At 48.9% G+C, this 26,414-nt stretch overlaps 2 protein-coding genes across 5 annotated transcripts in view; one reads left to right on the top strand and one right to left on the bottom strand.

Annotated features, from left to right (window-relative positions):
- Positions 1 to 26,414, bottom strand: part of NSMCE1 (NSE1 homolog, SMC5-SMC6 complex component) — a 369,302-nt gene that overhangs the window by 94,578 nt on the left and 248,310 nt on the right. The window lies entirely within an intron of this gene.
- IL4R (interleukin 4 receptor) overlaps positions 1 to 26,414 on the top strand; it is a 50,195-nt gene that overhangs the window by 1,131 nt on the left and 22,650 nt on the right. For 2 of the 4 annotated variants that reach the window (XM_050773917.1, XM_050773919.1), the window contains exons 2-3: positions 23,558 to 23,675; positions 26,165 to 26,252. In XM_050773917.1, the coding sequence (XP_050629874.1) occupies positions 26,183 to 26,252 (70 nt within the window). In that variant the 5' untranslated portion in view covers positions 23,558 to 23,675; positions 26,165 to 26,182. The remainder of the gene's footprint in view (positions 1 to 23,557; positions 23,676 to 26,164; positions 26,253 to 26,414) is intronic. The other 2 variants (XM_050773918.1, XM_050773920.1) reach the window with 1 other exon arrangement.

Raw genomic sequence — 26,414 nt, 5'->3', positions numbered from 1 at the left:
ATCTGGATTTCTTAGAATTAAGCAAGATAGGGGATTGCTATTTTGTCTGCTTCTGGGGTTCAAGGAATGCCCCCAGGCCAGCGCTAACCCTGCTGCAGTTCTAGTCTCTGCCCTTCCCCAGCCCTCGGGGAGGCATGACCCACTGCACTTCTCTGCCCCCAGTGACCTTTGAGGAGCCCAAGGCATTTGCTGGGACCTCAGTGCCTTTATCAAAATCCCAAAGTCCAGTGGGGAAACAGGCTCTGGTGTATGTTTGGCCAGGGTGTCCTGCACGTTAGGGCATTCCAGGGTCCTGCAGGGGTTTCTTAACTCAGCTAGCCCGGCCCATGAATGGGAGGTGACCCGCTAAGCCACTCATTCACTCACTAGCACTCATTCAACTCCTGCTGGGCCCTGGGTGGTGTTCTGGACACTGGTGCTTGCCTCAAGGAGGACCCCCTCTGCAGGAAGACACACGTGACAGTGTGGGGGCTGCGAGGGTACAGATGCGCCAGTGGCTGCAGGACCACAAGCCAGAGGGGATCAGCTCTTCACAGGGCACTGGGCCAGGCTTCCCAGCACCGGGGGACCCTGAGCTAGCCTTGTAAGTGGAGCAGGGGAGTCTGGCAGGCGGAGGATGGGAGGTAAAGGCGGGCACAGAGTGGGCGGAGGCTGGGAGGTGTGAAAGGGTACTGTGTATGGAACTTAGGGAGTAAGGAGAAGCAAGAGATGGATGGAAAGGTGGGCTGGGCTGCATTGTGGAAGGCCTTGAATGCTGTGCCGAGGAGCTTCGTTGGGCCAGTGTATTTTACCTTGGTTTGAGTTGTAAAAGCAACAATGCAGATTCCTGGGCCCCACCCTGGGCCTCTGGATCTGAACCTGGAGGAAGGTGTTGGGGAGGTAGTAGGGAGGAAAACCTGCCGTCAGTCACCCCGGTCACAACACATCCAGTTACCGGCAGGTCTGAGATAACCTAAGGGTTTCCAAATGCTGAGAAGTGACTCAGTGACTGATATGTTTAATACGATACAATCCCAGGGTTGCAAAAAGCCCAGGGCAAGGGTGGGGATGTTCAGTTTTCTAATGCTCCCAGTTCAAAAAGGAGCTGAAATGAATTGTCAAAGAAGTGAGAAGAAGCCAGGCGCAGTGACTTACACCTGTAATCCCAGCACTTTGGTAGGCCGAGGAGAGAGGATCGCTTGAACCCAGGAGTTTGAGACCAGCCTGGGCAACATAGCGAGACCCTGTTCCTAAAAAAAAAAAATTTAAAAACTCAGCCAGGCGTGGTAGCAGGTGCCTCTGGCCCCAGCTGTTTGGGAGGCTGAGGTGGGAGGATAGCTTGAGCCCAGGTGGTCAAGGCTGCAGTGAACTGTGATCGTGCCACTGCACTGTAGCCTGGGTGACAGAGCGAAACCCTGTCTCAAAATAAACGAATACATAAATACGTGAGAAGGGAGAACCTCTTCTGCCTCCCCCTTCTCCCTGCCCTTGTCCCCATCTGGGAGGATGGAGGAGAGCGTTTGGGATTAGATGCCCTCACTGGTACCTGGGAGTGAGGCCAGGACAGGAACCCCCTAGGTACTGTGCTTCCTCACGTTTGTACAAGTGAGCTTTTGTGAGGGTTGATGACATGTTTTATAAGCTACTTCACACAATGTCCAACACCCAATGGGTCCACAATCAATGTATACGTCTGTTGTTACCTGTCAAGACGTATAGCTGGGAAATGATAGTATGGACTCGAACCAGATCACCCACTGCAAATGCTGGCTTTGCTACTTACTGTGTAACTGACTTCCCAGAGCCTCAGTTTCTGCATTTGTGAGATTTTAGTGACTATGCCATTGTATTGATGACTAAATGAGTTAATGTATGTCAAGCATACAAAACAGTACCTGGCATGTAGTAAAAACTATGTATTTGTTAAATGAATACCCCCCTTTTTTTTTTTTTTTTAAGAGCCATGGTCTCTCTCTATTGCCCAGGCTGGAGCACAGTGGCACAATCATAGCTCACTGTACATCCAATACGTGGGTTCAAGTAATCCTTCCACCTCAGCCTCCTGAGTAGCCGGGACTACAGGTGTGTGCCACCACGCCTGGCTAATTGTTTTTACAGTTTTAGAGACAGGATCTTGCTATGTTGCCTAGGCTTGTCTTGAACTGTTGGTCTCAAGCAATCCTCCTGCCTCAGCCTCCTAAAATGTTGGGTTTATAGATGCGAGCAAGCGTGCCTGGCCTAAATGAATATATCTTTATTGTTGCCTCCTTTGAGCTTTATTGGTTGGGATTTAGTCCACCCATTTTGCAGGTGAGAACTGAGACCTGGAGATGAATGCGGTAGCCTTGCCTCAGGCGCACATCTGAGGGACAGACTGCATCCGACTTTTCTTCCCATGTATTCTTTCCTGCTTGCACCAGTTCGCTGGAGTGACCAAGAAAGACATTTCTGAGTATTCCTCCTGGCTGGCACAGTGGAATGCCCAGCCACGTTTAGCTAGACTTCCCATGGCTGGGCTACAAGAGAGGCCAGGAGCTTGCCTGGACGTTGCACAGACTTGCCCTTGGTGAGTGTGGATCAGAGCACCCCAGCAGAGGCTCGAGGTCCTACAGAGGCTGGGGAATCCACTGTCAGACCGGGTGCATCTCCATTGTTTTATGACATCCGGCAAATTGCTCTGCTTCTCTGAGCTTGAGGCAGAGAGAAGGGCCTGCGCTTGAAGAGGGGGTCCCGGGTATAAATCGGAGCTGGCTACTTCCCAGCTCTCCAGTGTGTAACCGGAGGAAGTTGTTTAACCTCTCTGAGCCTCCCTTTGTCTGTCATGGGTATTTGCAGGGAGAGCGTTCATGAGATAGTTTGTGTAGACATTTTGCTCTTGGAAAGGGTCTCAGTGATTGCTGTTTCTCTCTGCATTTTGGACCGAGTCCCTTCTGCATATCCAGCACCTGGCTTCCTCCTGCATTTCTTCCTCGGGAATTTATTGAGCACCTATATATGCCAGAGCATTGGACAAAGTCTCCTAGGGTTTGCTCTCCTAGGGTTTAGATTCTAGTTGAGCAGACAGGCAATGTACAGCCAATACATATGTACAGATCGACAGCTTTATCTGTTATTCCGAAATCCACAACCTCCGAAAATCGAAAGTTTTTCGTAACTCATTTTGAAGCTAAACGTGAGGCTTTTTAGAGTCCGTTATCCTCTTTGGTGTGATGCTCAGATGTCTTTCTGCAGAGATATTAGTGCAATTGATCATTGGGTGCTTTCCCGCCCTGCATGGTGGGCACGTCGGGGGGTATTTTATACAAGGTGACCTTTCTACAGCCTGAGTCATTCTGAATTCTGAACAATGTCTGGCCCCCAGGGTTTTACAGGAGAGAACATGGGCCTGCAATATCCTATCAGGTGGAGACTGTGCTAGGAAGGAAAGCAAAGCTGGGTGGAGGTGGAATCAGGGAGGGCTTCCCTGAGGAGGTGACATTTGAGAGCGATGAGGGATGGAGGTCTGAGGAAGAGAGGGCCAGGTGGAGGGACTCACAGAGGACGGAAGACTCCACTTCCTGACTGGCCTATGCGCTTACCTCTCATTCTGCATGCACAGTTCTGTCTAAATGCGTCCGTTCTTGCCTTTCCAAGAAATGCTGATGTGTCTCAGGTTTCAGGTCTGTCTCTGACTGACTCATTCTCTCTTTAGAGGCCCCCGCAGGCCTCCTCACCTCCTCTCAGTTGCTTAAGAAATCTGAGGTCTGTGCTAAAGCCAGCCTGGGTGCTGTCTGTAACCTCTCGGCTGAGGATGGTCCCCAGCTGGGCTTGCATCTGGAGATGGAGGAAGTGGGTCCCGGGAGGGGAAGAGTAGCCATGGGGCCTTCCAAGGCTTTGGTGGAATTGAGTTCCTGGTGGGAGGGGCTGTGTTCTGGGTCTTAGAGCCTGTAGCCTGCAAAGCAAAGTTGAACATGACATGCGCTCACATGTCTCGAGTGCCAGCCTGGGGCTAGGCGCTTAATGCTTGCTTAGCCAATGTGCCAGGGGCTGGGGACACGGGAGTGAGTGACCCAGAAGTGAGGGCCCTCGTGGAGCTGAAAGCATTCTGGGCTTGGTGACTTTGAGGAAGTGGCTTTTGAGCTGAGACCTGAAGTACCAAAGCATGGGGCTGTCTGGGGAAAGAGGGATCCTGGCAGTGAGAACAGAGAGTGCAAAGGCCTGGAGGCGCGAATGAGCTTGGTGTGTTTGACCCACAGCAAGGAAGCTGGTGTGGTCGGATGGAACCGAGCAAGAAGGAGGTCTAGGAACAGACATCAGGGAGGGAGCTGGGGCCGGATATCTGCATTGTCTCATTTAACTTGTGTAATAACCTTACCAGATAGGAGCTACTCTCGTGCAAATGTTGCAGATGAAGTAACAGAGGCACAGAGAGGTTCAGTAACTTGTCCAGGGTCACACATCACAGCAGAGCAGGGCTGTGAACCCAAAAGCTCCAGAGTCCTCAGTCCTCACCATGGTGTTGAAACACAATAAAATCTATGCCTGAGTGCTGAAGACACACCTGCCATTTAGATCGATCTACTTTTCTACATTGTCAGCGTACTCCCTGCCATCCATCTGCCCAGCAATACTGTGAATGTGGGCAGCGCAGGACTGGTTCCTCCAAGCCCCATTTGCCAGACAGTCCAATCATCTTACATATTGTTTTATGAATGAGCACTTTCCTCAGTGTCTCAGACCAGGGGTCCCCACACAGCAGGGCCACACAGCAGGAGGTGAGTGGCGGGTGAGCTGGTGAGCAAGCGAAGCTTTATCTGTATTTACAGCTGTTCCCCTTCGCTCACATTACCACCCAAGCCCGGCCACCTGTCAGATCAGCTGAGGCATTAGATGATTCTCGCAGGGGCGTGAACCCTCTTGTGAACTGTACATGTGAAGGATCTGGGTTGCGTACTTTTTTTTTTTTTTTTTTTTTTTTGAGACGGAGTTTCGCTCTTTTCACTCAGACTGGAGTGCAGTGGCACAATCTTGGCTCACTACGATCTCTGCCTTCCCATGTTCAAGCGATTCTCCTGCCTCAGCCTAGTAGCTGGGATTACAGGCCTATGCCATCACACCCAGCTAATTTTTGTATTTTTAGTAGAGACAGGGTTTCACCATACTGGCCAGGCTGGTGTCGAACTCCTCCTGGCCTCAGGTGATCCACCTGCCTCAGTCTCCCAAAGTGCTGGGATTACAGGCATGAGCCACCGTGCCAGGCCCCAGATGCGGGCTTCTTATGAGAATCTAATACCTGATGATCTGTCACTGTCTCCCATCGCCCTCGGATGGAACCATTTAATTGCAGGAAAATAAGCTCAGGGCTCCCACTGATTCTGCATTATGGTGATCGTATAATTATTTCATTATATGTTACAATATAATAATAATAGAAATAAAGTACATAATACATGTAACGTGCTTGAATCATCTCGAAGCCACGGCCCCAACCACGGCCTCTGGCAGTGGAGGCTGGAGTCCACATCGCGCTCTGTGCTAGGTGCAGGAATGGAGATGAGTGGGTGTCCTGCTCATTTCCTTGAGGAGGAACCTGAGGCTCAGGATAGAGACGTACCTGGGTGACACGGCTCCTAAGTGGCAGAGTCCAGATTCAATCCCAGGGCTGCAGCCCCAGAAGCCTGTGCATTTAACTATGGTTCTGAACTATCCAGCCCAAAGAAGAGAGTTTTAAAGGATTACATTTCGTGGTTGGAAATCAGCGAGCATAGTCACCCAGAACCATTTTTGAAAAACCCAGAGAAGGCCTTATGTTTTCCTGAAGCGGCCAGGGAAGGATTCTGCCTTTTCAAAAGAGAAGATAGGGAGGAGAGATACCAGCTCTCTGGGTTGGGCAGGTCTCCAAGCAGGCAGAGCCACAGCCTCCCGACAATCTTGCTTCTAGCGTATTTCTTCCAGAAGCCACATTTCCACAGGTGAGCAGCTCTAACTGGGAGAAAATCTTCCTGAGATTTAGCCAAATTAGCTTTCTTTTTTTTTTGAGGTGGAGTCTCTGCTGCCTAGGCTGGAGTATAGTGGCGCGGTCTTGACTCACTGCAACTTCTGTCTCCTGGGTTCAAGTGATTCTCCTGCCTCAGCCTCCCGAGTAGCTGGGATTTCAGGCGTGCACCACCACGCCCGGCTAATTTTTGTATTTTTAGTAGCAATGGGATTTCACCATGCTGGCCAGACTGGTCTCAAACTCCTGACCTAGGGTGATCCGCCCACCTCGGCCTCCCAAAGTGCTGGTTATTACAGGTGTGAGCCACCGTGCCCAGCCCAAATTAGCTTCCTAGGAGCTTCCACTTTCTGGGTCCGTTTCTGCCCCTTGGAGGTAGTGACCATCTCCCTCTAAACTTGGATATTTCTCTTATTCAGACTACACAACTGTAGTTATTTCAGGCATTCTCCCTGACTCAGGAAATTATAAGTTTGGCCTGGCTTTGGACATGATTCAGTTGGTTGGAGTCCCGCACAAAGACTGTTTGTTTGGTCAAAGAGGAAGGACACTATCACCTCCTTAGATCTGGAGCTTATACTTCTGTTGATGCAACCTGGAATCATACTGTGTAGCAGCCATATCCCACTTGGAGTGCATATTGGGCTTGTCAGCTAAAGTCTCCATGTTTCTCTTCTGTGTGAGCTGCTGTTAATCCAAGTTTCTTCTATTCTGAGAGTCCTTGTCTGAAGCTAAGAGTTTCCAGTTTTTCATGCTCTCTAGTAAGTCTACTTCAGGCTAAAAGGCTATCATTTTTTCTTTGAGTACTGCTTTGGATTCATTCCACAAGTTGTTACACAATGTTATTCACCGCCCAGTTTAGAATTTTCCTTTTGGTTTGCATTTTAAGACTTACTTAATTATGTGCTTTTTAAATTTTTGAGACAGATGGAATTTTTAAAGTTATCTTTTTATTGTTGTTTTTTTTTTTTTTTTTTTTTTTTTTTTGAGATGGAGTCTTGCTCTGTCACCCAGGCTGGAGTGCAGTGGCCCGATCTCGGCTCACTGCAAGCTCCGCCTCCCGGGTTCACGCCATTCTCCTGCCTCAGCCTCCCGAGTAGCTGGGACTACAGGCGCCCGCCACCTCGCCCGGCTAGTTTTTTGTATTTTTTAGTAGAGACGGGGTTTCACTGTGTTAGCCAGGATGGTCTCGATCTCCTGACCTCGTGATCCACCCGTCTCGGCCTCCCAAAGTGCTGGGATTACAGGCTTGAGCCACCGCGCCCGGCCGTCTTTTTATTGTTGATTTCTAAATTTGGTCATTATGGTTGTTGTGGTCAATATATGTGGTTTCTATAATATCAGTGGTGGAGAATTTGCTGAGATCTTTACAGGATTTTCTGGTCGTTTTTTTCCTCTTGTGTTTGAAAAGGATGTATATTTTCTGTTGGGTATAAGGTTCTAGAAATGTATCTATTTGATCAAGTTAGCTATTATATTATCTGTATTTGTTATGTCATTATGTGTTTTTTTCCACTGTAATACAATTACAATTCACCATAATAGAGGATTTGTTAATTTCTCCTTTTGAGTCTGTCAGTTTTTTGCTTTATTTTTGAAGCTATGTTGTTAAGTGCATAGCCATATGAATAGAATAAGGGTTCAGGACTTTTATACCTTTTTGGTGAATTGTTCCATTTTTTTGAGATAGGGTCTCACTCTGTTGCCCAGGCTGGAGTTTTGTGGTGTGATCATGGCTCACTGCAGCCTCAGCCTCCCCAGGCACAGGTGTTCCTCCCATCTCAGCTTCCCGAGTAGCTGGGACTACAGATGTGCACTACTACGCCCCGCTAAAAGTTTTGTATTTTTGGAAGAGACGGGGTTTTGTTATGTTTCCCAGGCCAATCTCAAACTCCTAGGTTTAAGCAGTCTGCCCGCCTCAGCCTCCCAAAGTGCTGGAATGACAGGCGTGAGCCACCGCGGCTGGCTGAATTGCTCCTTTAATCAGTATAAAAGAGCCAACTTCCAGCCTGGGCAACATAGTGAGACCCCATCTCTACCAAAAAATAAAAATTAGCTGAGTGTGGTGGCGTGCGCCTGTAGTTCCAGCTACTCGGGAGACTGAGGTGGGAGAATCACTTCAGCCCAGGAATTCAAGGCTGCAGGGAGCTATGATTGCTCCACTGCACTCCAGTCTAGGTGACGCAGTGAGACATTCTCAAAACAACAAAAACAAAGAAGCCATCCACCTTCTCTCTTCTAATACTTACTCAAGACATCATTGTCATGAATTCCATTTTATGCGACGTCAGTACTCCTGTACTCATGAGCCAGATGAGTTTAAAAACAACAGCTGCAGCAAAGCTTGCGGTGACGTCTCTGCTCTGTAACTATAATCTTGGGCAAGTAATTTTCTTGGTTTGGCTTCAGTTTCTTCATCCATAAAATAGGAATATGACCTGTCCTGCCTTTCCTTCTGGTTTTTTTTTTTTTTTTTTTTCCTTGGGCAGGGAGTGGGTTATAGGCACAGGATGGGGCCATGGCAGGCCACGGTGGTCTTGGGAAATGCAATATTTGGGCAGGAAATGCCTGTCCTCAAATAGGTCCATGAGGATGGAACCCTAGCCAGGGACCACGCCCTCCTCCTTGCAGCACTTCCCTTCCACCCTTCTGTATTATTTAAAGGGACCACACTCTCCTTTCCCAGCACTACCCCCTTACCAGTCCCAGCAATTCGGGAGGCTGAGGCAGGAGGATCACTTGAGCCCAGGAGGTCGCAGCTGCAGTGAGCTATGATGGTGCCGTTGTACTCCAGCCTGGGCAGCAGAGAAGACTTACCATCTCAAAAAAAAAAAAAAAAAAAAAAAAAAAAATCAGGATAACACACATAAAAATATAAATTTCTAACTTCTTTTGAAAAATCAAAAGATCTAGCAACATGCAAGTCTTCATTTTCATGTGGCAAAAAAGTAGCTGTCCTTTATCACAGGGGGCTGTGTTTTCTACTTGTCCCATCTCTACTCCTTGAGGTCACGTGACTGTGTCCCTGTAGGTATCTGAGTCTACTGCAGAAGAGGTGGCTCAGTGGCCACAGGGGAGGTGGCTGTGGGCTGCGGGCCAGAGACAGAGAAGTAGAGAGTTGGTGGCCTCTGGAGAGGCCTGGGGACTGAGGTATCATCGGGAGTAGATTAAGGAGCCATTGGGATCCCACCTACCCTGAGGGTTAGTGATTCTGAGATCTTTGCTGTCCACCCAACAGCCTAGATGGCAGCCTCTGCCCTCTCCCTTCCTTCTTGTTCTTGTCTGTTTTCTTTTTTTTTTTTCTTTTCTTTTTTTTTTTTTTTGAGATGGAGTCTTGCTCTGTTGCTCAGGCTGGAGTGCAGTGGCATGATCTCGGCTCACTGCAACTTCTGTTCAAGTGATTCTTCTCCTGCTTCAGCCTCTTGTCTGTTTTCTTTGCCTTTTTTTTTTTTGAGACAGAGTCTCGCTCTGTCATCCAGGCTGGAGTGCAGTGGCACAATCTCAGTTCACTGTAACCTCTGCCTCCTAGGTTCAACCAATTCTCCTGCTTCAGCCTCCTGAGTAGCTGGGATTACAGGCACGCGCCACCACACCTGGCTAATTTTTGTATCTTTAGTAGAGACAAGGTTTCACCATGTTGGTCAGGCTGGTCTCAAACTCCTGACCTCGTGATCCACCCGCCTCAGCCTCCCAAAGTGCTGGGATTACAGGCGTGAGCCACCACGCCTAGCTTTCTTTGCCTTTTTATCACAGCATACGTGCAGATATGCGCACAGACAAGTGTAAACCTTCATCCATTTTCACAAAATTAGCACATGCATATGACCTAATCAAGTAGCAATGCATGACAAGCCTCCCAGAAGGTTTCCTCCTGCCACTGCCAGGTCACAGCCCTGTCCTCCAAGGCCACTGTCCGGACTGCCAACTCCAAGATCAGTTTATCTCCTTTATCTAAACAGAACCAGGCAGTATTGCTGTTTTGAGCCCGGCTTCCTTCGCTCAGCTTGTGCCTGTGACATCCTGCGTGTGCTGTCGTGGCAGCTGTCATTTGCTCAAGGTCTCAAAGAGTTTTCTTGGTGCTCAGAGATGAGCCTTTGCCAACCACTCCACCAACACTATCCCAGGTCTCTCCCATCCAGCCACGGCCTCTTCACCGCCTTGCAACCAGCCATGAAGCAAGTGATCTTATTCTCATTTCACAGATGAGGAGACTGAGGGTCTGAGTAGACCCCAGCCCACCACAGTCTCCCACCCATTCACGTTGGAGCCTGCACTCAGGCCCAGAGTTATGCTTCTGTGTCTTAGATGCTCGGGGGTCCCTGCCCACAAGGGTGGCCCCCATGTCTGTGTGTCCTCACCCATCCAGGAATGGTATGGGGTGAGACAACAGGAAGAGCTCCATGGGGAGAACCCCACCCACTGCCTTCCATACACCAGTCTGCAAACAGAAAATGAACAGGAAGCCCTTACCTGTGCCCATGTGTTGTCCTGGCTTTGGGTTTGCCCAGGGGGCAAAGTCCTGGTCATTGTTGAGACAAGTTCACTGCTGCTGAGGGCCGAGCAAATGGTGACAAAGGCCAGATTCTAAATTCCTCCTGGTTACTTCCTGCTCCGTCACGGTCACCTTGGGCAACTTCTGAACCCCCCTCAGCCTCATTCCTCCCTCTGTGCTTGCAGGGAGGGTGTTGGACTGTGTCTTCCACAGACTGTGCTGTGGACTCCAGAACCAAAGGCCTGGGTTCAAATCCCAGCCCACTCACTAGCTGTGCATCCTTAGGCAGGTTCCTCACCCTCTCTGGGCCTCGGCTTCTCTATCTCTGCAGTGGAGACGATATTAATTGCATCTGCAATGCTCCTTGGATTGGGTTCATGGTTGATGAGTGAGGCTCAAGGGCTTCTTTTTTTTTTAGAGATACGGTCTCACTCTGTTGCCTAGGCTGGCTGGAGTGCAGTAGCATGATCACAGTTCACCGCAGCTGTGACCTCTTGGGCTCAAGCCATCCTCCTACCTCATCTCCCTTAATAGCTGAGACTACAGGCGTGTGCCACCATGCCTGGCATTTTTTTTGTATTTTTGGTAGAGACAGGGGTTTTGCCATGTTACCCAGGCTGGTCTCGAACTCCTGGACTCAAGTGATCTACCTGCCTCAGCCTCCTAAATTGCTCAGATTATAGGTAGGAGCCACTGCGCACAGCATTCAACTGCCTTTTTGTTAGTGAGACTGGTACAACCAACGCCAAGGCTGGTGAGCAAAGTTGCACCCAGTTGGAGAGGGGTGAAACCAAGGGCAGAAGGGCCCAGGGCATGGCCTCTCATGGCTGAAGGAAGTGGGGACACATGGCCAGTCGCAGTGACCTCTGCAGACCTCATGAAGGAGGCCAGCTGGGAGCCATAGCTGTCACTAAGACAGTCGAAATCTCATCAGCACCCTGGCGCCAGAGGCCATCGTCCGCTGCTCAGGACAATGAGTGATAGTCGATAACCAGCTCTCCAGAGGTCAGGGCCCTGAGGTGGCTGAGATCTGTGCCTGCATTAGGACATTTAAGGGGACTCCAAGCCAGGATTTGCCAGCGTTTGCCCAGCAGGGAGAGGTGGAAAATTGGGGATGACCAGCCAGGCCTCCCTGCACATGGCCGGGGGAATTCATCCGGTTGTTCTTCCATTTAGCAAATATTCATGGAATGCCTGCTGTGTGCCAGGCACACTAGGCTCTGGGGAGATGGCTGTGAGTGGGACCAACACTGGCCTTGTGCGAGCTGGCCTTGCAGTGGGGGATATGAACACCAAACACATAACACCTGAGTGTGCAACATGCCACAGAGAATGCAGAGAAATAAAGCAAGATAACGGGTTGCAGAAAGATGGAGGCCAGGCTGGCTGCTGCTCCTGAGCAGGTGGCTTCTGGACACAGTGTCCTCAGGCCCTGTCTCCTCCCTTGGGCCTCAAGAATCTTCTGAAGACAGGCCTGGGTTCCAGGCTCCCGGATGGAGTTGCCTGTTGACTATGTGGACCCAAAGTGTCCGCAGTGCGCCGGAGCGCGTGGTCTTCCCCAGCAAATCTGCTTCTCTTCTCGGCTCTCCATCGTGGGAAGGGTCCCTGGGGTCCTCCCCACCACCCCAGCCCGAGGCCACTTTCCTTCTCTCCCTGCTCTCTCCACCCTGCTTTCCCCGCCAAGCACCACCAAGTCCCTGCTGCCTCCCCCTCCCAGACAGGCTCAAACCTGCCCCCTCTTTGCCAGCTCTCATCTCAGCCCTCTCCTCTCCTGCTTAATAGCCTTCACTGGCTCCCCACTGCCCTAGAGACAGAGTTTGAGTCTACTGCCATGGCCTGGCAGATGGTGTTGTCCTTGGCCTGCCAACCTTCCAGCTGCCATGCCAGCCACTCCTTCTCCCCCTTGCTCCAGCCAAGAGCCCGGCTCGTAGGGTGGGAAGTGGGCCATGTCCTCCCTCCTGCCTACCTATTCACTGGGTCTTTCCTCATTCCCTCCCATACCCCGCCCTCTCATAAGAACCCTCAGAATCTGCCAGGCGCAGTGGCTCACACCTGTAATCCCAGCACTTTGGGAGGCTGAGGCAGGTGGATCACCTGAGGTCAGGAGTTCGAGACCAGCCTGGCCAACATGGCAAAACCCTGTCTCTACTAAAAATACAAAAATATTAGCTGGGCGTGGTCATGGGCACCTGTAGTCCCAGCTACTTGGGAGGCTGAGACAGAAGAACTGCTTGAATCTGGGAGACAGAGGTTGCAGTGAACTGAGATCGCACGATGGCACCCAGCCTGGACTGCAGAGTGAGACTCTGTCTCAAAAAAACCAAACCAAAACAAAAAAAACCCTTCAGAATCTGTAAAATGGGTTTAATAATTATACTTATAGGGCGAGCTTAAAGCACCTAGGCTAGTGTCTGGCACCAAGGAAACACTGTATACCTGTTAAAATAAGAATAAAATAAAATACACATGATCACGTATTGAGTGCCTGCTGTAGGCAGGATGCCGGACCCCCTCCCCGGGAGAACTCTTGGGCATCCCCGCTAAAGAAACCTGACCCCCTAGGACGAGGGAGGGTCTTCCCTGAGGGCCTGCTAACAGCCTCCTCTACTAATCTGAAGTCCTGCAGCTTGCCCAGCAGGCTGGCCTCTCACACGGGCTCCCCGCACAGGCCGCCATCTTGGAAAAGGCCAGTGGCTCTGGAATCATTCTTGACTCCTATTAGCTCTCCTGTTCTCTCTCCCACCCCACAGCATCCATCCTGTCAGCAAATCCTGTGGGCTCTATCTTCAGTACAGCTCTAGAATTCAGCCCCTTCTCAACCTCCCCATCCCCGCAGCCTGGTGTAAGCCCTGGCACCTCTCTCTGGGGCCAGAGTGGCAACCTCCTCATTGGTACCCACTTCTACCCGTGCCCCCACCACCCGGGCAAGAGAGGTCGTTTTTAGTCTCACCATGTCACTTCTTTGCTCAAGACGCTCCAGTAACTTCTTCCTTGCTCAAATATTTGTTAAAAGAAGAAAGGAATGAATGAATGAATGAATGAATGGCCTGTTTGCATCTGTAATAGCCAGCCTATAGGAAGTGCTTGGAAAACACCCACAGCAAGAATAAATGAGACGATGCCTGGACATGGCAGCTCATGCCTGTAGCACGTTGGAAGGCCAAGGCAGGAGGTTTGCTTGAGGCCAGGAGTTTGAGGCTGCAGTGAGCTGTGATTGTGCCACAGCACTCCAGCCTAGGCCATAGAAAGAGATCCCATCTCTACAAAAATTTAAAAATTATCCGAACATGGTGGCATGTGCCTGTAGTCCCAGATTCTTGGGAGGCTAAGGCGGGAGGATCCCTTGAGCCCAGGAGTTCAAGGCTGCAGTGAGCCTTGATGGTGCTACTGTATTCTAGCCACAGAGCGAGACCCTGTCTCTAAAACAAAAAAAGAGAAGGAGAATAAATGAGGTATTTGAGCTAGTGGGTGAAGACGGGTGAACCACAGCAGGCTGGTGGATGCTGTTTTTGGAGGGTGCTGATCTGTGTTCCTGGTGGCTACAGAGCCAGTCTGTTGCCTCCCCCTCCCTCCCACTGGCTGGGCTGGGGATGCAGCAAACCAGGCAGAGCCCAGGCCATTCTGGAGCCCTGGCCTGGCCTGCGTTACCATCCCCGTGGGGCCACTGACGTGGCTGCTGGTTCTGGAAACCTCAGTTCTGGGAAGGTTGCTGTCCCAGGAAGACGTGCATGCCTAGCTTCCTGCCAGCCCAGCCCAGCCCAGCCCAGCCGTCCCAGAAGCCAGAGGAAGCTCTGAGCTGGTTTCTTATAAGTAGCATGACTAACTGATTGCGCCACAGGAGGTGAGGTTTCAGGCCAGTTTCTATCGTGGAGTTTCAGGGGTCAGCGGCTCCAGAGCCCCCAGCCCCCACCTGAAACCCCTGCTGTCCCTGGATTCCTCTCCACATGCCGCCTGTCACAGAGCTGCTTGCATCCTGTCTGCAGAACCAGCCCCTCCTCCAAGCCAGGTTTGCTGCCCAGAGGGAAGAAGAGCAGAAGGCCTGTACCACCCGCTGCACGCCCCCACTCCTCTGCCCGTCCCCCCTCCACCCGCCATGGGTTTGGAAAGAGCCCTGCTGGGTTGCTTCCAGGCTGCTGCTGGCTTCTGACATTTCAAGGCTTAATCACTTAATCTCCCCCGAGTTTTTTAAAAACGAGAGTTAAGTGTGTTCTCCTGCTGGCGGGCGTGTTTTCCCAGGCGGCTGCTTCTGCTCACTTCCTGGCTGGGGCCTTCACCGACGTTGCTACTTCCTAACTCTGTGACCTTGGCCTTGTCGCTTGCTCTCTCTGGGGCTCAGGCCAATGGGGCTCCCCGGACAAAGTTCCAGGGTTTTGGGGACTGCATTTCAAGGGTCAGCAAGCACAGTCCTTAAACACATGGATTCTGGAGTGACAATGCCTGGGTTATGGCTCTGCGACCACCAGCAAGTGCTCTAGCCTTTTTGTGCCTCAGTCTTCTCATCTGTAAAATGGGAATGTTAATGGCACCTACCTCATAGGGTCTTTGGGAGAACCAAATTGATTAATATATTGTAAGTACTTAGAACAGTGTCAGGCACAAAATAAGTACTTCTTATACAGTTACTATGGACAAAAGCTTGGGACCTGGTTCATGTTTAAAAATGATTATTGAGGCCAGGCGTGGTGGCTCACACCTGTAATCACAGCACTTTGGGAGGCTGAGGCGGGCAGATCACGAAGTCAAGAGATCAAGACCATCCTGGCCAACATGGTGAAACCTCGTCTCTACTAAAAATACAAAAATTAGCCGGGCGTGGTGGTGTGCTCCTGTCTGTAGTCCCAGCTACTCAGGGGAGCTGAGGCAGGACAATCGCTTGAACCCAGGAGGCAGAGGTTGCAGTGAGCTGATACCGCACCACTGCACTCCAGACTGGTGACAGAGTGAGACTCCATCTAAAAAAAAAAAAAAAAAAAAGATTGAATTTATTATTGCTGAATTTGTTTTTTTTTTGAGACAGAGCCTCGCTCTGTTGCCCAGGCTGGAGTGCAATGGTATGATCTCGACTCACTGCAACCTCTGCCTCCTGGGTTCAAGTGATTCTCCTGCTTCAGCCTCCCGAGTAGAGGCACCCACCATCATGCCCGGCTAAGTTTTGTATTTTTGTAGAGACGGGATTTCACCATGTTGGTGAACTCCTCACCTCAGGTGATCCACCTGCCTCAGCCTCCCAAAGTGCTGGGATTACAGGCGTGAGCCACCGTGCCCAGCCTATTATTGCTGAATTTTAACCATTCATTCAATTAATATATGTTTATTGAACACATACTATACCTATGTCAGGCACTGTTTTAGGCACTGGGGATAAAGCAGCGAGCAGAGCATGTACGCCTGCCCCCCTTTTGCCTTCCCCGTGAATAAAAGCTCCCTGAGCCCTCCCCAGAAGCCAAGTAGATAGGTGTGCTATGCTTCCTGTACAGCCTGCAGAGCCATAAGCCAATTAAACCTCTTTTCTTTGTAATTGTAAATTACTCAGTCTCAGATATTTCTTTATAGCAATGCAAAAATGGACTAACACACTTGCCGTCTGACTTTTTCTTATGGCATGTTTTGATCTAGGCCAGACACAGTGGCTCACGCCTGTAATCCCAGCACTTTGGGAGGCCAAGGCAGGTCAATCACTTGAGGTCAGGAGTTCAAGACTAGCGCAGCCAACATGGGGAAACCCTGTTTATACTAAAAATACAAAAAATTAGCTGGGTGTGGTGGCACACACCTGTAATCCCACCTACTCAAGAGGCTGAGGCACAAGAATTGCTTGAACCTGGGAGGCAGAGGTTGCAGTGAGCCGATACCACGCCACTGCACTCCAGCCTGGGGAACAGAGTGAAACTCCGTCTCAAAAAAAAAAAAAAAGAAATCTGGGGACGTTGAAAACATTTTTGCAGTCAAAGCTATCTATCTTTGCTATCTGCATCTTGAAATAAAATAAACATTCACACATGTAACCTCACTAATCTGATTAGAGATAGTGATAAGTACTATGACAGAAATAAACAGGGTGTTGTGATAAGAAGTCACAGGGAGGGCCGGCATTAGATGAGGGGGTTCAGAGAAGGCTTTTGAAGTTTCTGGTACAAACACTTGGAGAGGGGAGAGCTGGGAGTGCATCCCAGGGCTCAGAGGCCAATGGAGGATTGCAGAAGAGGGAGAGGGGATAGGAGGGAAATGTTAGGGGGGTAAGCAGAAGCTAGTTTGTCAGGGGGCTTGGCTCTTTTCTTCATTTTCTTAAATTAAACTTTTTATTTTCAGATAACTAAAGATTTATACACAGTTGGAAGAAATCATAGAGAGGTCGGGCGTGGTGGCTTACGCCTGTAATCACAGCACTTTGGGAGGCCGAGGCGGCCAGATCACTTGAGGTCAGGAGTCTGATACCAGCCTGGCCAATGTGATGAAATCCCATCTCTACTAAAAATACAAAAATTAGCCGGGCATGGTGGCACACCTGTAGTCCCAGCTACTGGGGAGGCTGAGGCCGGAGAATCACTTGAGCCCGGGAGGCGGAGGTTGCCATGAGCCAAGATAGCGCCACTGCACCCCAGCCTGGGCGACAGAGTGAGACTCCATCTCAAAAAGAAAAAGAAAAAGAAATCGTAAAGAGACCCCCGCTTCTATGCTGTTCCCCCCAAGGGCAAGATTGTAGAAATCTGTAATACAGTATCACAGCTGGGATGTTGACACTGATACAATCGACCTTGTTCGGATTTCCCGATTTACTCGTACTAATTTTTGTATTTGCATACGCATGTGTGGTTTAGTGCTACACAATTTTATCACGGCATAGGTTTGTGTATGCAGCCAGGATCCCGGCATAGATTTGTGTATGCAGCCAGGATCCAGCACAGTTCTATCATCACAAGGATGGCTCCTGTTCTCCTTTTATAGCCACATCCAACTCCCTTCCTGACCCACCCCCTTAGCCCCTGGCAACCACTGATGTGTTTTCCATTTCCATAGTTCTGTGATTTCAAGTCTTACATAAATGCAGTCAGGGGGTGTGTACTCTGGCAACTGGCTTTTTTCTTGGATTTTATTCTAAGTCAGAGATGCTTCTCTGATGAGCTGTGAACCCCTTGGGGATCTGTGGCCCCTGTGAAGAAGCCCTTTAGGAGCCAGGGGGCGTTGGATGTGTGAGCTGGCCCTGGCCTCATTTCTGATTTTAAAATGGCTCTGGCTGTGATGTGGAGAAGAGGCAGGGTGAACCTCATCTGCAGCAACTGCTAACTGTCCACATCCCCCCAGACTTCTCAAAAATTTGCCACTCCCCTGCTCAAAGAGCCTCAAAAGCTGCCCACTGCTTACAGGACAGGCCTTTGACCTGAGGTCCTCCCTTGGGCTTTGGGGATTCTGTGAACCCTTAAAATGGAACGCAGAATGAAGTGTGTGCACATTGCCAGAAACAGGGTTTGGGGTTTGCATTAGATGCTCGGATGGGTCATTGACCCCCAAAACAGTAGGGACTCTGACTGCTAGACAGATAGTGGTTAAGAACCAAAGCTTTGGAACCCGAGTGCTGGATTTAAGACCCATGACTGTCACAGCTGTGCAACCTCAGACAAATCACTCAACCTTTCTGTGCCTTGGTTTCCTCATCCGAAAATGGAGAAAGTAATATGACCTATTTCATAGAGTATTAAATGCATTCGTACATGTAAAAGGTGTAAAAGGAAACTTGGCATGTGGTAAACTCTGTGTGTTTGTTAAGTGAATGGTGAGGCTGCCCAGTATAGGAGGGCAGAGCTTTTTAGGTAAAGACTTTCTAGGCCTCCTGGGATTCTTAGGCCCTCTCTGTGTTGGTTGTTGTCATACATGACAGCAGTATTCCTTCCAAAGGGATGTCAAGCTGTGGCTGCACACTGCAGTTAGAGCCAGTTGATTGGCAGCACTGTTCAATTCAACTATGTCCTTACTGATTTCTGCCTGCTGGATCTGTCGATTACCAAGAGAGGTGTTGAAGTCTCCAGCTTCCAATATTATCCAGTAATATTATTATTCAGAATAATCACAGATTTCTCTATTTCTCCTTGCTGCTCTTGGTGTTTGCCTTACATATTTTGACCCTCTGTTGTTAGTTGCGTACACATTAAGGATTGTTATTTACATCTTGGAGAATTAACTCCTGAATCATTATGTGGTGCCATTTTTTTAAATTTAGAAATCTTATTTTTTATTTTTTGAGACAGGGTCTTTCTCTGTTTCCCAGGCTGGAGTGCAGTGGCATGAACACAGCCCACTGCAGCCTTACCCTCCTGGGCTCAAGTGATCCTCCTGCCTCAGCCTTCCCAGTAGCTGGGGCTACAGGCATGTGCCACCTCTAATAACCTTTCTTTAATTTACAATAGTATTAGTTCATTCTCACGCTGCTCTAAGGACATGCCCAAGACTGGGTAATTTATAAAGGAAAGAAGTTTGACTCACAGTTCTGAAGGGCTGGGGAGGCTTCAGGAAACTTGTAATCATGGTGGAAAGGGAAGCAAAGACATCCTTTTTCACTTGACGGCAGGAAGGAGAGACAAGAAAAGTGGGGGAAAGCCCTTTATAAAACCATCAGATCTCATGAGAACTCACTCACTATCACAAAAACAGCGTGGGAGAACTGCCCCCATAATCTAATCACCTCCCATGAGGTCCCTCCACCAACACGTGGGGATTACAATTCATATTATAATTCAAGATGAGATTTGGGTGGGGACACAGAGCTAGACCTTATCACATTATTATTCATTTGTGCCTTCTCTCTTATTTTTTTGATTTGCCTAGGTGTAGGGATTTATCAATTTCATTGATCTTTTCAAAGAACCAATTTTTGATTTCATTGATTTCCTCAATTAATTTTCTATTTTTAATTTCATCAATGTATGCTCTAATTTTGTATTTTTTTGTTTGCTTGTTTTAGACATATATTGCTTTTCTGTTTCTAGTACGCTAGATGGAAACAGATTGTTGATTTTAGAACTTTCTAAGATATACATTCAATAATGTAAATTTCCCTCTAAGCACTTATTTTGCTACATCTCACAGATTTTTATAGGCTATATTTTCATTTTTATTTAGTTAAAAATATTTTTAATTTCTCTTGTGATTTCTTTGTGATTTTCATTTTTATTTAGTTAAAAATATTTTTAATTTCTCTTGTGATTTCTTCTTTGATCCATATGTTATTCAGAAATCTCCAAATACTTGGAAATTTTCTGGCTTTCTTCCTGCTAGTGACTTCTAATTTGAATCCACTGTGGCCTAAGAGCATACTTTGTATGATTTCTAATGTCTTAAATCTCTTAAGGTTGTTTTATGTCCCAGAATGTGGTCTGTCTTGGTGATTATTCCACATGAACTTGAGGAGAATGTGTATCCTGCTGTTGTGAGATGTAACATTCTATAAATGGATATACCTCTGTTAATACGACCTCAGGTGACTCATTTTTTTTTTTTTTTAAGTTGCTCCTTCACCATTGGCTTTTGGAGATTTTGCAGATGATAAAATCCCCAGGACTTTTCTGCTGCTCAGTCAGATTTTCTTATCCTACACTTGCAGAACTGTTGTTTGAAATTGACAAGCAGGATGGCCAGCTCTGCCCGGCTCATTTTATTTCATCTTACTGGGTTCAGCCTGCAGTTTTAGGAGATGAGGTTGAAGGAACTGGTATACTGGAATCCACGGTGGGCTCAGAAGCAAACAAATGTGGGTTCTGATTCTAGCTCTGAGCTTTTACCAGCTGTGGGTCCTGATGGATGGGTTATTTCACCTCTCTGGCCTCGGTTTCCTTAGCTACACAGTTGGGCTAACAGCCTACCTTTCAGGATTCTTGTGTGGATTCGGTGAGGTAATACTTCTAAAGCAGCTAGCAAAGCATCAAGTACAAGGTAAGTGCTGGGCAAGCAGGGATTTTGTTTACACAAAGCCTCGACTCAACATAAGGAGGCTGTTTCCAGCCTCTGTTTAACTGAGACCTAAGAGAGAATGTTCCGTCTGTGGCAGGGTATGGGCTGAAACCGCCTGGGGACATGTCAGAGGTGGGGTGTTCGCAGGACATCCTTGTCCAGGTTGGCAGTTGAGCTTGGCAGGTGACCCCTGAGACCCCTCCCAACTCCAGCACTTCAGGAATCTCTTGATTTAGAATGGGAGCTTGTCATCTCCTCTTGCCACGTACTTGACCGCGATAACGTGGCGCTTATCTTTTTAATTCTTTTACTCACCTGCATCTTTATTCTTTTTGCCTCTGATGTGCATGGAAGCCTCTTCTCCCACCACATCTGTGATTTCTCCTGAAATGTAGCACCCACGCATCCCTGAGAAGCTAGCTGCGGCCTGTGTGTGTGCACTTGGGCATGAGTAGGTGTGGGTGTGCCTTCCACAACAGAGTATCAGTCCTGACACCATGCTGGGATGTTTCAGTCAATCCTGACTGGGTTGTCAACTTCCCTGTTTCCCTTTGGAGGACTTTACCGTGAAAGTCTTCTACTGTGCGACCTTGGACAGGCGTCTTGGCCTCTCTGTTTCTCTTTATTCAAAATTGAGGCTAAAGTGACACCTTTGCCATCTCTGCCACAGGATAATGTGGGCATCTGTGTAGTTGTGAGAGTAAAAGTTACTGGGACTTGCAGAGGAAATCAGTGTCGGGAACCCACCACCCCATTTCCACCCCTCCTTTACTTGAGACTTTGCTTTTGTAACTCTCAGCAAGGACGACGAGTTCGGGCTTTGAGCAGATACGGAGCCTCCCCCTAGAGAGAGCTTTGCAGCCTCATGCTGAGCTGGTTAGGGGCCCCACGTCATGTCCTAAATGAATTTAATCAACAAACAGTTACTGAACACGTGCTATGTGCTATGTGCCATGTGCTATGAACACGTGCTATGTGCCAGGCGCCGTTGTAGGTACTGGGGACTCAGCGGTGAAAGGGACAGACCCTGGCTGTCAGGATGACAGACAATTTAAAAAGGGACAGTTGTCCCACACTGGCTTGTCCTTTGCACCCCCGGCACTTCGTGAGGAGTAGTGGCCAGTTCCTGTATAGACTGACCCTCGGCGTACATTTGTCTGACGTTTCCAGATGATTTATGCATCCTTGGCAGGAACCCAGGAAAAGAAATGCTGTGCTCTTCTCAGGCATTGTTTCAGGGGGATGATGACGGGAATTTGTCCCATTGCTGATGGTTAGTTTAGATCACCTGGTGAAGGTGGTGTTTGCCAGGTTTCTGTATTGTAGTGTTCATTGATACGTATTTTCACTCATTAGTTAATATACAAGTTTTGCAGGGAGTTACTTTGAGCCTGTCATAGTAAAATAGAGCTTTCCCTTCTTCCCTATTTATTAGAGATGAAGTCTGGCTGTGTTGCCCAGGCTGGAGTGCAGTGGTGCGATCATAGCTCACTGCAGCCTCCAACTCCCAGGCTCAAGCCATCCTCCTGCCTCAGCCTCCCAAGAAGCTGGGATTACAGGCACACACCACTGCACCCGGCCTCCTCCATTTATTGATTTGTGTCAATACAGACTCCTGGACTTTAACTCTAAGGGTTACAAGTGGGTACCATAATATTCATTTTGATGCTCAAATTGTGCCCATTTTGTCCAGGTCAAGCTAGCTGCTGAGTAGTTCCTTACTGTCTGGCACAGGAATTCCAAGCCTATCTGGTACTTTTCCTTCTCCTGGAATCAGCCATTTCTCTAAGGAGCTCTGGTTCCTTTCAGTACAGAATAGTATTGAGAAGCCAAGACCTGGTCACCAGGAAGGCATGATAATCAAATGTGATGAACGATCTTGGATTGGATCCTGAATGTCTAAAGGGCATTATTGAGGCAATTAGCAAAACGTAAATGGGGGCAGTGGATGAGATAGCGGTGATGCATCACTGTAAATTTCCTGGTTTCAATGGTTGTATTGTGGTTATGCAGAGAATGTCCTTGTTTTTCTGACATGCACACTGAGGTATTGGGGTAATTTATTCATTACGGAGATACGTGAGTGTGTGTATGTGTCTCATGCACAGATGTTTCTTAATGATAGGGTTATGTCCCCATAAACTCATCATAAGTTGAAAATATTATTAAGTCAGAAATGCACTTCATACTCCTAACCTACTGAACATCATAGCTTAACCTAGCTTGGATCACTTACATTAGCCTATGGGTGCTCCAAGTACTGCTTCTACTGAACACACATTGATTTTGCACCATCATAAATTAGGGGAAGAGAGGAAAAGCACGAGTGAGGGAGGAAGGGCCGGGCGCAGCGGCTCACGCCTGTAATCCCAGTGCTTTGGGAAACCAAGACGGGCAGATCGCTTGAACTCAGGAGTTCGAGACCAGCCTGGGCAATATAATGAGACCCCATCTGTACCAAAAATAGAAACACTTAGCCGGGCCTCGTGGCGCACATCTGTGGGCCCAGCTACTCAGGAGGCTGAGGTGGGAGGATTGCTTGAGCCCAGGAGACAAATGTTGCAGGGGGTTGAGATTGTGCCACTACACTCCAGCTTGGGTGACACAGTAAGACTCCATCTCAAAAAAAAAAAAAAAAAAAAAAGAAAGGAAAGAAGAGAAGTTCCCTCCAGGTAGAGGGGACAGAGAAAGGAAGGACGTGGAGGTGGGACTGAGTTTGGTGTGTTTAAGAAGTGTAGGTGGCAGGCGTGGGATGCATGGGCACTGGACCCAGGTGGAGAGGGAGGTGGACCCCTGCGGGGGAGGGCCCTGAAGTGTGCCCAAGTCACTGGGAGAGCATCCAGCAGGGTCCTAGGGCTCCTGAGGTGGCCTTAAATTCTTATGGTGCCCCAGACACAGCACACAGTACTTCAGAGGCAACGCCTCAGTTCCTGTTTGCTGCAAGCCTGTGAAGTTAGCCTTGGAACCAGTCCTGTGTCACAGAAACAGCCAGAGCGCCAAAAGAGAATGCTTTTGATGGCAAAGAGGTACTCACTAGCAAAACAAAGCCTGGGAGCTGCTTTCTTGAACAAGACCCCAGGAAACAGACCCAAGCGGGAAGTGAAGGATGGGCGCTTGAAACGTTGCAGGGAATATAATCCAGTGCATGCTTTTTTTTCCTTTTGTGACAGGGTCTCACTGTGTCGCCCAGCCTAGAGTGCAGTGGTGCGATCTTGGCTCACCACAACCTCCGCCTCCCAGGCTCAAGCGATTCTCCTGCCTCAGCCTCCTGAGTAGCTGGGACTACAGGTGCGCACCACTACCACCCGGCTAATTTTTTTTGTATTTTTGGTAGAGACGGGGTTTCACCATGTTGGCCAGGCTGGTTGTGAACTCCCAAAGTGCTGGGATTACAGATGTGAGCCACCACGCCCAGCCCTAGTACACACTTTTTGGAGGGGATTTGACGTTATGTACCAAGAGTGCTGGGGAAAAGTACACACTTGACTCCGTGAGATTCTGCTTCTTTTTTCTTTTCCCTCCCCTCCCCTCCCCTCCCCTCCCCTCCCCTCCCCTCCCCTCCCCTCCCTTTCCTTTCCTTTCCTTTCCTTTTTTTTTTTTTTTTGAGACGGAGTCTCACTCTGTCACCCAGGCTGGAGTGCAATGGCATGGTCTCAGCTCACTGCAACCTCTGCCTCCTGGGTTCAAGCGATTCTTCTGCCTCAGCCTCCTGAGTAGCTGGGACTACAGGTGTGTGCCACCACACCTGGCTAATTTTTGCATTTTTAGTAGAGACAGGGCTTCACTATGTTCACCAGGCTGGTCTCGAACTCTTGACCTCGTGATCTGCCTGCCTCGGCCTCCCAAACTTTCTTTTTTTCTTTTTTTTTAATGACAGGATCTTGCTGGAGTGCAGTGGTACAATCGGCTTACTGCAGCCTTGACATCCCAGGCTCAAACGATCTTCCCACCTTAACCCCCCAAGTAACTGGGATTACAGGCATGCACCACCATGCCTGGCTGAGTTTGTTTAATTTTTATAGAGATGAGGTCTCACTCTGTTGCCCAGGCTGGTCTTGAATTCCTGGGCTCAAGCCATCCTCCCTCCTTGGCCTCCCAAAGTGCTGGGATTACAATTGTGAGCCATCACACCCGGCCTCTGAACATTTTTTCCAATGATAATAGCTGGTGCTATGGTCTGACTGTGTTCCCCCAAATTCATATGTTGAAACTTCATTGCCATTGTAGTCATATTAAGAGATGGGGCCTTTGGAGAAGTGATTAAGTCATGAGGGCTCTGCGGTTGGTCATGAATGGGGTTAGTGCCCTTATGAAAGGCCTGAAGGAAGTGTGTTTGCCCCTTCTGTCATATGAGGACACAGCAGCATGGCATTGTCTGTGAGGAATGGGCTGTCACCAGATCCGGATCTCCTAGTGTCGTGATCTTGGACTTCCCAGCCTCCAGAACTATGAATTAGAAAATTTATTTATTTATTATTTGTCTATTTTGAGACTGAGTCTCACTCTTGTCGCCCAGACTGGAGTACGATGACGTGATCTTGGCTCACTGCAACCTCTGCCTACCCCAGTTCAAGCGATTCTCCTGCCTCAGCCTCCAGAGTAGCTGGAATTACAGGTGGCTGCCACCATACTCGGGTAGTTTTTGTATTTTTAGTAGAGATGGGGTTTCACCATGTTGGCCAGGCTGGTCTTGAACTCCTGACCTCAGGTGATCCTCCCACCTCGGCCCCCGAAAGTGCTGGAAATACAGGTGTGAGCCACTGTGTCTGTCCTGAATAATAAAATTTTTAAAACAATTTTTCAAAAATTCACCATGAGGTCTCACTATGTTCCCTAGGCTGGTCTCAAACCCCTGGACTCAAGTGATCCACCCCACCTTCCCGAGTAGCTGGGACTAGAGATACACACCATTGTACCCAATAGAGCAATACATTTCTGTTCTTTGTAAATTACCTGCTTTAAGGTATTTTTGTTACACAGCCTGTATGGACTAAGCTGACTGGTAACGTTACTTGAGACTTTACTGTGTTCCTGTCACTGTTGGAGGGCTCTGTCTGTGTTAGCTCATTTAATCTCCACGACACTTCAATCAGATGGGGCTATTCTTAGTCCCACTTTATAGATAAGGAAACTGAGGCACTGAAGCACAACTTGCTCAAGGTTCACATCTAGTCAGTGACAGAGCAGGTATTTAAACCTCAGGAAATAATCAGAGAAACATGTGTAGAGGGTTCTCCAAGGAAGGCCACATCCAGAAGCATCTCCCGGGACAGTTGTTGTGTGGCTCACCCTCTGGACTTTGTGGGTCTGGGTGTTGTTTCATGATTATAGAGATTATCTGTGAACGTGGAGGACCTGTTGTCCGCAGAGACACAAATGGCCAGGGCATGGCTGGGCGTGGTGGCTCAGGCCTGTAATCCCAGCATTTTGGAAGCCCAGGGGAGCAGATCATGAGGTCAGAAGTTCGAGATCAGCCTGGCCAACATGGTGAAACCTTGTCTCTACAAAAAATACAAAAATTAGCCAAGTGTGGTGGCGGGCACATGTAATCCCAGCTACTCGGGAGGTTGAGGCAGGAGGATCACTTGAACCCGGGAGGTGGAGGTTGCAGTGAGCTGAGATCGCACCACTGCACTCCAGCCTTGGAGACAGAGGGAGACTCTGTCTCGGAAAAACAAACAAACAAATGGCCAGGGCAGGGGAGGGTTGCGTGTTGAGTAAGATGAGCTCTGCTGGAAGCACAGGTCAGCACTAACCTGCTTGCTCTCTCTCTGCAGGTGCCTTGGCATCTCCCAATGGGGTGGCTTTGCTCTGGGCTCCTGTTCCCTGTGAGCTGCCTGGTCCTGCTGCAGGTGGCAAGCTCTGGTAAGTCACCACCTCTCAATCATTCATTTGTTGACTATTAATGGTGTGCTAGGGTCCTGCGGTATATCACCTGGCCTTATGGAGATTACACTGCAGTGGGAGGGGACAGTCAATGACAGGTGGCCCTGATTATCAGTAAATTCTAAAGATTGTTAGAAAGTG

This window comes from Macaca thibetana, chromosome 20 (assembly GCF_024542745.1).
Source record: "Macaca thibetana thibetana isolate TM-01 chromosome 20, ASM2454274v1, whole genome shotgun sequence".
NCBI classification, from domain to species: domain Eukaryota; kingdom Metazoa; phylum Chordata; class Mammalia; order Primates; family Cercopithecidae; genus Macaca; species Macaca thibetana.
The sequence above is the reverse complement of the archived record's forward strand: the minus strand, read 5'-3'. Positions and strand labels throughout refer to the sequence as shown.